This window comes from Plectrocnemia conspersa, unplaced genomic scaffold (assembly GCF_051122295.1).
Source record: "Plectrocnemia conspersa isolate PC_06_02 unplaced genomic scaffold, ASM5112229v1 ptg000013l, whole genome shotgun sequence".
Taxonomy (NCBI): Eukaryota; Metazoa; Arthropoda; class Insecta; order Trichoptera; family Polycentropodidae; genus Plectrocnemia; species Plectrocnemia conspersa.
Window position 1 is genome coordinate 22,300,824 of NW_028277177.1, and position 15,349 is coordinate 22,316,172.

The 15,349-nt window shown below is 33.9% G+C and overlaps 1 protein-coding gene and 1 long non-coding RNA gene across 4 annotated transcripts in view; one reads left to right on the plus strand and one right to left on the minus strand.

The window, feature by feature from the left end:
• The window catches only part of LOC148227612 (ribosomal protein S6 kinase alpha-5-like), a 72,454-nt gene that overhangs the window by 35,871 nt on the left and 21,234 nt on the right, over positions 1-15,349 (minus strand). For all 3 annotated transcript variants that reach the window (XM_088203001.1, XM_088203002.1, XM_088203003.1), the window contains 3 exons: positions 8,517-8,735; positions 6,784-6,899; positions 1,778-1,966 (listed from right to left, as the gene is read on the minus strand). In XM_088203001.1, the coding sequence (XP_088059127.1) occupies positions 1,778-1,966; positions 6,784-6,899; positions 8,517-8,735 (524 nt within the window). The remainder of the gene's footprint in view (positions 1-1,777; positions 1,967-6,783; positions 6,900-8,516; positions 8,736-15,349) is intronic.
• On the plus strand, positions 1,141-6,710 carry LOC148227613 (uncharacterized). The gene is made up of 2 exons (XR_015812129.1): positions 1,141-4,995; positions 5,355-6,710. It is a non-coding gene; the product is annotated as an uncharacterized LOC148227613 (long non-coding RNA).

Genomic DNA, 15,349 nt, shown 5'->3' on the forward strand with positions numbered 1-15,349 from the left:
AGAAGCCTTCGGGGACGAAAGAGAGAAAGGGAGGGTGGTAAATATACATCAACGTTTTATATTAATATATATTTTATATAAATATATCTTCGTTTCTTTAGCAATTTTATTTATATCATTAATTATATTTTCTTAGATTAACCCATAAAAGTAATTAATTTCTTTACTCACAAAAGGTTTTTGTATCGCTTGTATTTATTGTAGTGAGAGTGAAATACAATGATGATTGTTAAATATAACCTATAGTTCTCAAACACCGGACTTCGCGCATAAACGTAGAATAATGAATGGTATTGTTTAACTTTTTTGTAGCGATTTTTTGATTCGGTGATCATTACTCACATGGCAACTTCGCACGAAAATTGGTCACAAATCGATTGCTCATACGAATATTGCTCACACGGAACAGCGCTCACGCGGTTTAAGAAAAGGTAAGTTTTTTTAAGGATATAAATAAAATTTCAATATTAATAATGAAAAAAAAATCAATTGTTTAAAATAAGTTATTAATAAATATTCATCCGGTTTTATAAGAAAAAATCTCCGTGGTAATTAGATATTTTTTATTTAAAAATTAAAAGCATATGGATAATTTTAATTATGAAAGCTGCTGATTTGTTAAAAAAAAAAAGAAACATAATTATATAATAGCTGATCGTATAAAAATAAAATAAAGCAAATTAATTATTTTTTTGGCAAGAAAATATATTTTTTAAGTTTAATTTTAGTCTGTTTTGGATGATATTGTAGTGTTGGGTTCAACGATTGAACTACTTTTCTATTTACATTTGGAGGAATTAATTCATAATATTAATCATAAAAAGTCCGGTTCGACTCAATTATTTATACACAATGAACGTGTATTAAAGAGTATTGAAGAGTATCGCCGTACATGTACGGCGGTCGATCTTTCACTGTTTTAAGGTACCCCAGATAGTTATATATTTACATATAAAACCAGAAATAATAAATAAAAAACATTATAATTGTATAATATTTTTTTTTAATTTAAATTATTGTAAATGTTTTCTATGACAAATAATACCAATAAATTAAAGAGTACGAAATAAATTAACATAACAAAAAATATTGGCATTTTTTATAAATTATTGTATTGTAGATAATTTTTGACTATTGAGATTTCTTTATTTCTGTATTTTTTCAAGAATATAATAATTTCGAGTGTGAAATTATGAAATGATTCTTTCAGCAAAGCATTGTTTTAAGAAAAATAAACATTATCTCGCTGCGAGGCTTGATATACTGTTTCTAAATAAAGTTCTAGCAATATTCTTTCACAAAAAAAGTCCATGATTTTTATTGTCAAGTTGACTATATGAAAATTTGAAAATCGAAATATTTCCTAATTGCTCAAAAAATTGCATAAATACACAAATAATGTGCACAGATAACAGTGGTTGTCATTACATAAAATCTTAATCTAGTCTCACTCTCACTAGTCCAAAAATATAAGCTATAAACAAAGCTTTAATCGGCACACAAATGACTATTCTTGCACCACTTCCTAAAAAAAATAGTTTTGAAACTTGAACGCACACATCCAAGCAAACGTCTCGCGAGCGGATGAGTTCATCTCGAAACAACAATGAAGAATTTCAAATTGACCTCCTTTGCATGTTAAGCGTACTAAATAATCAAGGGTGACACAGTGATGCAACTCTCGACTGCACGCGTTCTTCTAGAGCTGCCTTTGTACCTTGAAACAGTGCTACTAATACACCTAGCGAAAGTACATACTAACAAATAGATTACTCACATGATCGTGTCCGTGGTTGCCCGTCCTCACAACCTCCGGTGCCATGTACTCGATGGTGCCGCAGAAGCTGTACGCCCTCTTCTCGTGGGGCAGGAACTCCTTTGAAAGGCCGAAGTCCGTCAGGACTATGTGGCCGTTGCTGTCCAGCAAGATGTTCTCCAGCTTGATGTCCCGGTAGATGATTCCGAGCTGGGGAAAGAGCAAAGTGTCATGTTAAACGGAGCGCCCAAAGAAAGAAAACAATTATGCCAATTAAGACATGCGCATGCGTAGATATATTGTATAATTGTTTTTGGACTGCGGTTTGATGAACTGTCGCAACAAGGTAGATTACGTGCGTGACTTCCTAGTGAGTAAAAAAGACAATGAGAGCGATAACGGGTGAGTCAGAGGTCATTGGACATTGTTTTATGAAAATAATATTTTCTTATGAAAACGTTGCCAAATATTTGTTTTCGATTATATTCGTCACGTTAAATATTATTTAAAATATATATATTACTATAATAGATATATGAAGATAACCTTTTGATTGCTGAAATTCGATTTATCGGCTTTTGCTACATAGGCTTTTAGAAATACTGGATTTTCCGTCATTTGAAGAAATAATCGGATACATTTTAATGGACTATATGGTATTTGCTTTAATGATAGAAAGCATTATTTCAAAACATACATGTTTGAGTATGTAAAACAATAATATTTAGATAGCTTTAGGGCTCGGCAGTTAAAAGGTAAAATAGTTCTAGAATACTGAGTACAGTAATAGTTTCCCATTGCCTCGTTCAAATATTTTACATAAAATATCAATCTCTGCGGAATGAAAAATGTCTATCTAATGAAAATGAATGCGGTTCTATATATTTCTTAAGTGAATTGGTTATGATTTACATATTCACACATAAATTTGTATTTTCTGTTCATTTATTGAGCTAACAATTATACTAAGATAATAAAAAATCAAATAATACTACATATTCTCTTAAAAATAAATTTAAATATTTGTATGTTCAGAAAATAAAGCTAATCTCAAACACAATTTTTTTTAAAATACACCGCGCCGGTGTATTTTTTCTTTGTAACATTATGAAATTTATTTTTTTAACACTTTTTGTGTACTAAGTTGTAAAATATCTATATTATTTTTTTTTCTATAATAAATAAAAATCCACACAAAAAAATGAAAATTTTCAGAAATATTTTTATAAAATTATCTATATTTGCCAAAAAATATTTGGCATTTTTAGCACACACCGCCTAATTTCGCTTGGCACCAAAAGTGTTAAATAAATAAGTCAGTTCACACACTGATGAATCAACACATACATACAATCAATATTAACAAAAAAATATGTAATTTAAGAAAATTTAAAAAACAATTTTTGCATTTGTAAAACATTTAATATAAATTTTTGAATTAAATTAATCAATTTCAGTCATATTGTTGATTCAAATTTCAAAACATTTAAAGCCTCAAATGACCAGGAAGAAAGTAAAGAAACAGGCCATGGCCTATAGCAGGTTGTTGTTCTAAGCTAGTTGTGTAATCTTAATGATGCTGCACATTTTCTCAAAAACCTTGCAGATAAGTGCGAGAGATTATTCTCGGCAAACCGTGAACTTACATGGAATTACCTTAACATTAATATAATAGAGAAAAACTCGACCGATTGAGACGTCGTTCAAGATCGAGTTCAAGTGACGTCTAAGAAGCAATTCTCATCATACGGTATGTATCTAATCTTCTATATTCTCTAATTGGGCGTTATCGCGATTGCTCAAATGCACTTCAGCATCCACTGTGATGAAAGTGTTCCGTTGATCCGGCGCAGTTTTGCAACTCTTTCGGTTGACCAAGAAGAAATCGGCGCGGTTGACGTGTCGCGACAACCTTGGCCCAAATGACAGCCAACTAAATAGGTGTGCTAAACTACAACTGCTAAGCTAAACACTATATCTGTCGAGAAGAGAACAAAAGCAACACACTGCATCGCAGTATGTACTTAAATACTGCACGATTCGATCGAAATTCAATTAACTGCACAACTGAGGATTTAGCCGTGAATACCAGACCACATCGCATGCCAAGTCCCTCTCTCTCTCGGGAGAGTTTTCAATTAGAAGAAATGGAAACTTTTTAGGTAACGTTTCGGATACGGCCCTGTTATTATATAACATCGACGATCGTTAGTTAAATAAATCCGGTTTTCGATCACATTAACCGCGATTACCATAAGCGAAAACAAGTTAATTTGATTGTTGACGCTATCGAGAGATTTGATGTGCCATCACAATCATCTCGTTAAACTTTGTTTATTATTAGTTAATACATATATAACTCAAGTCTAGAAGGCGCACTTGATCGTGATTGTTCACATAGCTCCTAACAACATTGCTAAATCAATACAAAGATTCTAAGAATAAGTAATTGAGTTTCATTATAAACTCTAGATTCTGGAATTATGAGCTAATAATAGCTCGCTATTTTCAGAATTGGTGTAACCAATAATTTCACCATAAATACGAGTTTTAAATATTACTCAATAAAAATGTAATCTTCATTAGCTACCATTAATCCAATTTTTAATATTTCCACGAAAATTCTCAAATATCCTACTTTGTTTAAATTCTAGGAATCGTAGTTAAAAATAAAATCTGAATTATAGACTCGTTGATCGTGGCAAGATACATGCGTATATATATTTAGCATGTATGTAGTTTTATTTGGCACCTGTCTAATTTTAACTAGAATATGTTGTGAAGAAACAACTATAAATATGTACGGATTTATATGGTTAATCTTATGTACTTGAAAGGCGGTGAGTGACCAACCGACAAGACGCGTGATGGGATTGTATATTTATTGTCGCATAAGATAACATGGCTAATAGCAGACTCGGCCGTAGCTGATTGTTTCTTCTCGCGATGGCTTCCGTCAGAAGGACGTTTTAACCTTTAGAAGTCCAAAGGCATGTATGTCATGCCCAAAATGGTTTTACCATTGCAGTCCAAAGGCATTTATATCATGCGTAATATATTTTCTATTTTTTGATGATAAAATTTCCAGTATTTTATTTCATTAGTTACTCAGAGACACTTCTATCAATATATTAGGGGAAAAGATTTAATAATTCATTATATATTTTACCTGGAATTGTCAAATCAATAAAATTCGTCGTAGAATCTGTTGATCCATCGATGGATTTTGAAAATAATTTGTGGACCAGTCTGTGCCAACCGCTTAAAACCTAGACATGTGATTAGTTATCCATGGTCCTCAATTTAAAAAGCTTTCTTTTTACATTTATGTATATACCTTCTTTAAATAAATTAAATCACTATTTTTAATTCAACTAAATATTTAAAATATATATTTGGAGAGCATTAAATTTTGAATCATGAAGTTGATGTTGACTAATCAATTACCATATATTTATTAATACATTGTTCATGCTGAAGGATATAATATATAAAAGTGATCCAATTTTTCATCAAATACTGAACTTTTTAAAAAAAAAAAAAACACGAATTTAAAGTTGTCTACAAATTTTTTTAGTGAAGTTATATTTTCTACTAGCGAAAATATAATTTAACTGATAGGCGCTAGTGAAATTATATGCTGCTCTAAAATGTCTATGAAACTCTATTTGACGATTGCGAAACATAAATTTTCATCATAACCTAATGAAAGTTCTAAAACTAATTATAATTTTAGATCTTTCTTAAAGTCAAGTTAAAATATAAACTAAGCCGACTCGATTAATCAAAGTAGAAGTACAGACATCACATTGATTAAATAAATTGGACCGCACTGGGTTCAATAAGAAAAAGTTTTTGTTCGGTAAAGGTTATAATCTTAACTCAGCTGACTCTCATGTCGGTCGACGAGGAGATTAATTTCTCATCGACGGACTAGTTGTAAACTTTCGTATAAGTCCGGTTCTAATAGTACATATGTAGCTCATAATTCCGTATTGTACCAAATTTGAACCATTTATAGTGTAGTGTACTAACGTCAATATTATTGCGCAATTTCGTTCCTTTTTACTGTGGGAATCTCAGTTCAGATTAGTTATTTTTTTATACCCAGGAAAAGCACACGCACGATTTAGCCGCGTAGACGAAGTGTCAATTTGATAAAAGATAATATGATATTTGAAAACTGTAACTGGCAATCGTTGGTCCCTACAAATGGCTTCACATTTAAGGAGCAAATGCGCAAGCCTCCAAAAGCCTCATCCAGATTATGAGCCGAATTAAATATTCTTTTAACTTTAAATTATTTTATGGTAGTTCAGAAATAAGTCAACACAGCGGGGTATATTTTATGCTTCCTTATGAGAAGAGTGTTTGTGCTATCAGTGTGGATTACCATAGCATAAAATAACCCTCAATGTTGATAGCCCTATCCAAAACTGCGCAATGAAACTATTCATATTTATTTCCTGAATCCCTTTGATTTATACCCATTTGCTTTTACGCTTTCAGCTGCTTCAGATCACAATTAGCGTTGCCATTGCCATGACAATGAATGGGTCACGAAGACAGTAGCTCAATACAGGAATCGAGCTGAGAGATGAATGTCGCAATGTCATGAACGGAAAATGAAAAGTGTTGAAAGGTACAATTTAACTGGCATAATGGCAGTTTTTGAAACAATATTTTGAGCTGCATTTACGACATCTGAAACTATTGTTTGCATAAAAAAAATGGTTCATCTTCTTGCCAGTATCACGGTAAGGAAAGTAAGTATGTATTATAGGTATAAAACGTGCCATAAGAAAATTAGCGTTCAGGTTAGAATCTGACACGATATAACAACACCACGCACGATATAATATATTAGCGACGATAACAGTACATTTTTCCAACGTATAAACGCATTACGCGGGGCAAGGAAGCTCAGAGTACCGTTATCGAGCCATTCGAGTACTCCGTGGATCACGTAGCCAGATTCGATATTGAACAGTTTTAAAAAATATGTTATACTCATGACGCAATCTTACCTTGTGCAGTTGTTCGAGAGCCAAGATGATCTCGGCTATGTAAATCCTGACTTCGTCCTCGGTGAACCTCTCCCTCTGATGCAGATGGGTGAACAGCTCACCTCCGCTCACGTAATCTAATGAAAAAATAAAATTTAATAATACTACATACATTTTAATTTTAGCTGTATCGTTAGATTTATATTATAATGTTTCATTTATATGCATTATTGATTATGCTAAACTGTACAGTACATGTTTAATCCATTTACAGCTTTAGATAATTTTATACCATTAGTGTTTAAATAAATTTCGGGCTAATGGAAGTTCAATTTTCGATCACTTTTTCAAGCAGCTGGGGCCGTATATTGGCAATAACGCGGCGAATGTTGGCTTCCAAGTTGTTCATCGTCTCTGGTTTATCGGCGTAGACTAGTGACTTCACATATCTCCACAGAGAATAATCTAAATGTGTTAAATCACACTGTCTTGGAGGCCAATTCAAGCCCATTACGTGAAATTATGCGCTTATCGAATGTTTCCTTCAATAAATTGATTGTGGCGCACGTTGTGTGGCATGCTGCGCCGCCGTCTTGTTGAAACCAAAGTTCTTCTACATTAATGCTATTCAATTGGGGAACGAAAAATTCAGTATTCATGTATCTATAGCGCTTTACAATGACTGTAACGTTCTGGCCGGCATCATTTTTGAAGTAATATAGAGCAATGATTCCATAAAGCACATCAAACAGTGTCTTTTTGTTGATGTAACGGCGTCTCAATAATGGTTTGTGGATTTTCTTGACTCCAAATGAGGCAATTTTGCTTGATGACGTAGCCATTCAACCAAAAATGAGCCTCATCGCTGAGCAACATTTTGTGGTGAAAGTGATAATCAAGAGCAGTTTCGTTTTCGGACCATTCACTGAACGTACGACGCTTCAATTCTTGCACGAGCTGGATCTCGTAAACCTAGCTCTTTCCGCAAAATCTTTCATAAAGTGGATGGACACAGCTGTGCACGATGGCGAATCGACTCCTCCTCAATACTGCGCTCCACAGCAGAAACAACTTCTTCAGTGCGCACTGTACGACGTCTCTGCGGATGCGTATTATCAATTAGAGTATGCGTTGTGCGAAAACGATTTATGGTTATTCAAATTACTTTCTCGGATGGACGTTTATGTCGACCTTAAATGAATTTAGCGCACGAACTGAACCACGATTTTCGAAATAAATTTGCACAATTTGGAAGCGTTGTTCTGGAGTAAGTCTATTTATGGTGAAATGGCAAACCAAACTAAGCACAAATCAGCTGTCGCTGTAAAATGTGTTGTCAGTTCGAAAAACAAACCTCTAAAAAAAACACCCTTTATATTTCCCAATCGAGCAAGCACCTCTCGCGTTTTAACATAATCCCAGAGCAGATATGGAAGATTTAAACGACACCAAAACAAACCGCTGTCGGACTAGTGAGATTGTTTAGGCTGCTATTCAGAAAATGGACCGCAAAATGCTGCGTGTTTATATAATGAGATATATAGTCTTTGCAGATTAAGGGTAGGTTAAAATCATTATTAACATTATAAATAATAAATAAAATTGCTTTTTGATGGATAATAAAATACATAATTGATTCATAAAATTACTCTAAAATAGTTTGATGGGTGTAAATAAGCTTACGACACAATTCACTTTGGTAGAAAGGTTGCCTATAAATAACCCGTTGAAATTCTATTTTGTATACTACTCACCAAGGACTAGGTGTAATCTAGCGTCCGTTTGAAAGGCGTAGTGCAGCGTGACGAGGAACGGACACTTCCTGATGGCTTCCAGAACTTGCCTCTCGGTCCTGGTGTGCTCGGCAGTTTTTTTCTTGGCTATGATGGTGCTCTTCCTTAAAATCTTCATGGCGTAAAGTCGACCGGCATCAGAGCCGTCTTTCTTCCTCACCAGAAAAACCTTGCCGTATGCTGTCAAAAATAAAAAAAATCATAATTGTAATAATTGAAAATGTCTATGTATGTTCATATTTTAAAGACATATTGATTTTGGCTAACTTTGAGACGTATCCACGGATTTGAGACACGTGTTTGCGTATTTGCCGGTACAATGTAGCAAAGGTCTATTTATATGAAACCATTTGGGGATATCGTGTTTCGAATAGATTGTATATAATACAATCCCAGATAAAATGTATCTATAACATTTTTTCATGTTCTAATGTAATGAATTTTTCTAGCAACATTTCATTTCAAGTAGGAGTATACGGAAATTCAGAGATAACAACGACGAAGTTGTCGAATACATGAAATTGAGATATAAATTTTGTGTTGGAGAAAAGTCAATTTCAGTAGAAATTGGGTCTGAAGTGGATTCTCCAGTTCTTTGGTCACATAGCCATAAGATAAGTAGATCCCAAATCAGATGAACCGAACAATTTAATTATGGAAATGGCTCATAGTTGAGCAAAGTTTAGGAAGAAGTGGAGCGCAGTATATTGAAAGGTGCTACAGTATTTGATGGAGACAGTCAAATATTCAAACTTACGAGTCTTAATTGTTCATTAATATCATAGTGTAAAGGTCACGTGAGCGACCTATGACTAAAATAAAATCTCTGGAATGATTTGTATGAAAATTCTTGGGAAAGCATTAACACATCTGCGAACCAACCCAAGACTTGAGTGTGAGTTTCCGAGTGCCAAACAGCACAGAATAGGTCAGCGCACTTCATTTATAGGCGCGCATCGCATTTTTGAGAAATCACCAGCGCAAAAATAGATTAGAAGAAGCGTTTAACCTCACCGCAAGTTCAGAGACGGCTCGCGGTGGGGGCAGACACCCCGTCTGCGCCCAGCGAAGGGTAGGTCGCGGATTTAAAAATACAACGGGTTACGCGCGTAACAGCGAGATTTTCGCGAGTTACTCAACTGCGGGAAAGTGCGAAAATAACCGCAACGCGAAAACGATAAACCAAAGGCGCCGGGGCGACGAAAATATGCACTTGCAAAATAGATTTTGAGGACCAAAACGTTCGGATGAGACGCGAAGAGCAAAAAATGTAGAGGAATTCGATGCGGTCAACGTTCATTAACACTTTCAAATTTGAACGTCTGGTAACACTATTTAAGTATTATTTAAATTATTACGATATTCTAAAACTGACGTAATTTAAATAATCATCTAATAAATCGATTATTTGCGCCAACCAATGGAAAAGTCGATGAAATTAACTTTTTGAATTAGAGACGATGACAGTTGCAGCATGTCTATTTTAATTAATTAAAATAATAAGATATCAGTTGTCCGATTGAGCTTATAAAATTCTGTAGCCGTGTGAAATACCGCAGCACAAATTAGACGCGGTTAGTTGTGGAGGCATTGAGCACACATGATCAACGGGCAACGATCCTGACTGCCACATTTATAGGTGAAAATATTTCCATTCACAGTCCATTAATTCTTAGTTTGTTTTAAACGGGTTCAATTTCTAATTCACCATGACAATAAACAAGTCGCAACCCTGAAGAATGAATGCTTCTCTCATATTATTTAAAAAAATAAAGCAGATTAATATAAAAATTATATGAAAAGAAAATTCACCCAACAATAACATGTAAAACATATTGTATTAAACAATAAATGTGCGAATTGCATGATTTTTTATTGAGTAATATATTTTTATTGTTAATACTGCAACGGGCATGGCTATGTACAATACACGAGCACAAAACCGAAGGTCAATGTCGTATCTTTGATCTTTGCGGGTGATTAAACGTTCACCGATACCTGCGAGTGTAATAAATATGCAGGTGCAATTCTCATTTGAACTGTACATATTTATGTGCGCAAACGAAAAGATGATCGACCTGAAATGCAGAAGGAATAAATCGCCAACTGGTGGATCACGAGCTAATATTTAGATTCTGCTCAATAATAATTATTATTAATATCTCAAAGGTCTAGTGACTTTGAGTTGGACATATAATTTAGAATAGCATACGGTAGAATAGGCACAATGCAATTATGATACGATATGTAAATGTATATTATACCATGAGATTTTAATTAAAGTATCATTTAGTATAATTGCATACTTTTTACAGTGAAGTATTGGTTATATAATAACAATATATGCTGAAATGAATATTTGCATAGTTTCGTGATATATAGCCTATATCCTAGAATGCTGGTTAATATAACACTTACTTTGAGAATAGACATAAAAAAAGAATCTAAAGGAAAGTGTATATAATACATTCGAATATCTGAACAATTTTACCTTAGAAAAAAAAAACATCAACGAGGTTTACATTTCGAGTTCCATTTTTTTGCACTGGAACACGCTCGTGCGCTAGGATCTCGCATACCGTTTTTTTAATCTTTCATTGTAACATGACAGTATAGTCCGTCCAAGATATGAACGCTCGTTGTCACAGTATTAGTGAGAAAATATAATAGGGTGACCATGTGAAATTACAAGTGCAATTAATTTTTACTTTTTTAATTTAATTTGTTGAAGAAAGTGTAAAATATCACTTTCTTACTTATTTTGTTTATTTATATACATATTTAACTCAAAAACATAAGAGCAGTTTTGGTATAAATCTCGAGGTTGGCCAATAGAATATTACAGGAATTGTTTTATTGATTACAAAATACCACAACATGACAATAATTTATTGCTTATGATTGACTGAATATGTCGAAAATTAGTAAACACGTTAATTGTTCACGACACGCTGTTCAAAATAAAAAACGAACGTGGTTTTTATAAATCAAATCAAAAAGCCAAAAACAGGAAGAAAACAAAAGACAACTGACCAGGAAGATCGTATCTTGGTTCGTGAATTCCTTAAAACTCGTCGAAAAACTTCCATTTATTCGCAGACGGTGAGAAGAAGGCTCAACGATGTGGGACTCAAAAGTTGTAAAGCACGACAAAACTCGTTGCTTTCAGAAATAAATAAAGCTTGAAAGTTAGTGGGTCCAAAAACACCGAGATTGGACAACTGAAGATTGGGCGAAAGTCATCCATAATTTTAAACTAAAATTACTTAATATAAATAAAATATAATTTATTTTAAAATTTTTAAATAATATTATTTTTAAATAATCATACATTTTAAACTTTTTTTAAGTGCGTTGAAGAGTCGGAAAAGAATATATAATTAATTTCGTAGTATCCAAAGTCAAATATTGTGGCGGAAGCCTTATGGGCTGGAGTTGCATGACAGCAGCAGAAGTAGAAAGCCTGTACACATGCGAGGGTAGTGTGAATAGTGACATTTATATTTCAATGGTGGAATCTACTTGAATGGATTCCTACAGGAAAATATTTTCAAGCGCAGACCACGCTCCGTGCCATACTTCGCGAAAATGCAGGGGTTGGTTTGCGTCAAAGTCTACACAGTCACCAGACCTTAATCCTATAAAGCATTTATGGTCAAAATTCAAGGAAATGTTGCCCAACACAATTACAAATCCGAAATTGAGTTGCAAAAAAATTGCAGATGGGATGTAGAAAATTGTCTCCGTTCACCTGCAAGTCATTAGTTGACAGCATGGGTTGCAGCTATAATTAAAGCTAAGGGTGGGCCTACTAAACATGAAAAAACCAGCTTAAAATAAACACTTAAAGCAACCTCGATCGATTTTTATTTATATTTTCACGATTTTTAAGATATAACACATTTTTTTAATAGAACCGAAATGAAACCCAAAATAAAAAAATAATAGTTTGAAGTCATGATCACAGCACAAGACACGTCAGCGGATCGTTCAACGTCATCACAATAACACATCACGACAGATCACAGCCGACAATAATTAAACTCGACACTCTAGCGAAGACTCTCTGACTTTCATGACCTGCCATTTCGACTTCATCGCCTGATAACGGCGTCTACATTTTAATATATATTTTAGCAATTTATATATGCTATATAAAATGAACTGTTACCAACTTTTCCGGCGTCTATGTTGGCTGCAGTCGCAACCCTTTGGCTTGAAAACCCGAAAATGTGAAGAGACATCGATTCGAGAAAAATTCGTAATTTTTACTTTAGTGTAGATTTAGAACCACTTATTACAGAGGGTCGCGTTTTGCAAAATTCGAACAATTTCAATGCCTTTTCTACGATCATGACTAAAAGACCCTGAAACTATCCTTCGTTAAAAGGTGAATATCAGTTATACAGAATGTTTTTTTTATTACCAGATGCCAGAAATTGCGCTTTTCAGTTCATATTCAAACAAATATGCAACGCGATTTTTAATTAAGCTGATTAGTCATATATTGACACAACTCCATTTGTGTCAATATGTAATCGAATCACCTCCCAATACGCTTGAATCACAGGTTTTGCGTTAAAGATACGTACAGCATCTCTCCCCAGTGAGCCGCACCCTCGTTGGCGCTGCAGAGGGGACAGGTGGAAAATGTGTCGATCGGTCATCCAACGACCCATCCGAGAGACCGACGACCTATTCGCGGTCACCACAGTTGGCGTCGAGGGCGTCGGCCGGGTGACCTAGCTCCGACCGCGTCTAGACTGCCCCCAAACTACACGAAAAGTTCGACGAGCCGAGCGGTGCTCTGGTACAGATCAGACAGGTGGATGACAGGCGACAAGATTTCCACGTTTTTCCATAACGAAGCTTGAAGCTTTTGGGAAAGAAGCTGAATGAATGAAACATGAGATAAATTCGGATTGATCGGATTGACATCAGACAAAAATGTTGGTAAAAAAACTTTAAATATCTGTATTTACAAAATATACCTAACCTATATTTACTAAATAACCTCAATACTATTTATTGTTTCTTTTCAAGTAAACGAGTATTCAGCCAAGCTGTTCAGAAAACAAATTATTACTTGCATTATTGATATAATTTATATTTGTTATTAATGATTAGATATAATCGATAAATTTTCCTCATTGCCAAGAAATGCAAACAAATAAAGATCACGCGATTACAGGAATTAATACCGCGAAAATAATTCACTATCACTAAAATATATCGATATTCTAAAACAAAATAAAAATTAAAATAGCCTTGAACACGAAAGATCAAGTAGTGATCTTACAATTGAAAAACAAATCAATCGTTATGGCGAACGTGTTGAATATATGAAACTCGACTGAAGATCGTCCGCTTAGATTGCTTGGAATCTTCTCGCCGGTACGACCTTCGATCGACAATAATGGTTGGTAAATTTGCATATTATATAACATTTAATAGATGTGTTGCAGGTAAATGCTGCGATCATCTAATCAGGGTGCGCACTTCGAAGCTCTCTCATCTCGATTATAGTTATATTTGCATATATTTTTGCTACACTGTATTGCATCACTATATGAGTGTATATGAAATAGTGAGGTTCGATAATTCTATGTTATAATAATAAACGTGCAGATTCTGAAGCATTGTGCAATAAAGATCTGATCAGACATGATTGAATGCAAATTGAGACCTATTTAGATAAAAGTCAGCACACAGTTGGTTTAACTTAATACATACAAAAGTTAAACTAATAAATGCAAAGAGATGTATGAAAAAAAATTACATACACCATAATTCCATTAAATATTATGTTACTAGTATTAAACACGTCAATCGACAATATATCCGTGAATAAGTTAACAAGTCCAACATTTTATTATTTATCAGGGCATTTTGTGCAAAATACATTTAAGTTTTAAAATATATTATACGACGTAATAAGTTATTATATTAAACACGTTATATTTATAGCATAGACTCGAAAAATAAGTTCATATTTCAACATCTCGAGTTGTCAACTTATTCACAACCACCACGTGTAGTTATTAAAAGTAATTGTCAGCTTTGTTATAAATTAAATTTAAAAAAGAAGACTATAATGAGTTCGGCAACGCTAATACCGGTATTACCGAGAGAGAAAACAGTTAATACCGGTATTGACATTATTATTATTTTAATTAATTAGTAACAAAAAATAATCTGAGTAACGCTTCCGCTTGCATTTTTCACATGTTTATTGATTAGCAAAACCAAAGCATTTGAATAATCCGGTAATTATTGTTTCGATATTGAAATATTTTGATTATGTCATTATTCATTTTATTGTTTAAAATGTTTAAAACCAACACGGGCAGTGGCGTAGATATGGGGGAGGGCCGCCCCGGGCGGCACTTGCTTGGGGGCGGCATATTCGCGATGGGAATGTCTAGTGTGGTTTTTAACCCTTAATTCACTAAAACATATATAAATCCACGAATAACAAGAGGTTAATAATAACCAGTTTATTATTTCAGGAAAAACAGATTTTATGACCCTGCAAAAAATGTATGGGGGGCGGCAATTTTAATGATCGCCCTGAGTGGCGCATACCCTAGCTACGCCACTGAACAAGGGTAATTATGTCCAGTAAAAATTTGGGAGTTAAAAAAAGTTAAATGGTGCTAGTATGGGTAGGAATGATATTCATGTGTGAGAGTTGTATGCAATTATTTTTTCAATACTTTTAAGTGCGATCATTAGATTCAAACAACACAATAAAATTCGTCATACAGGGGTTGGTTTGTGATGAAGGGGTTGAC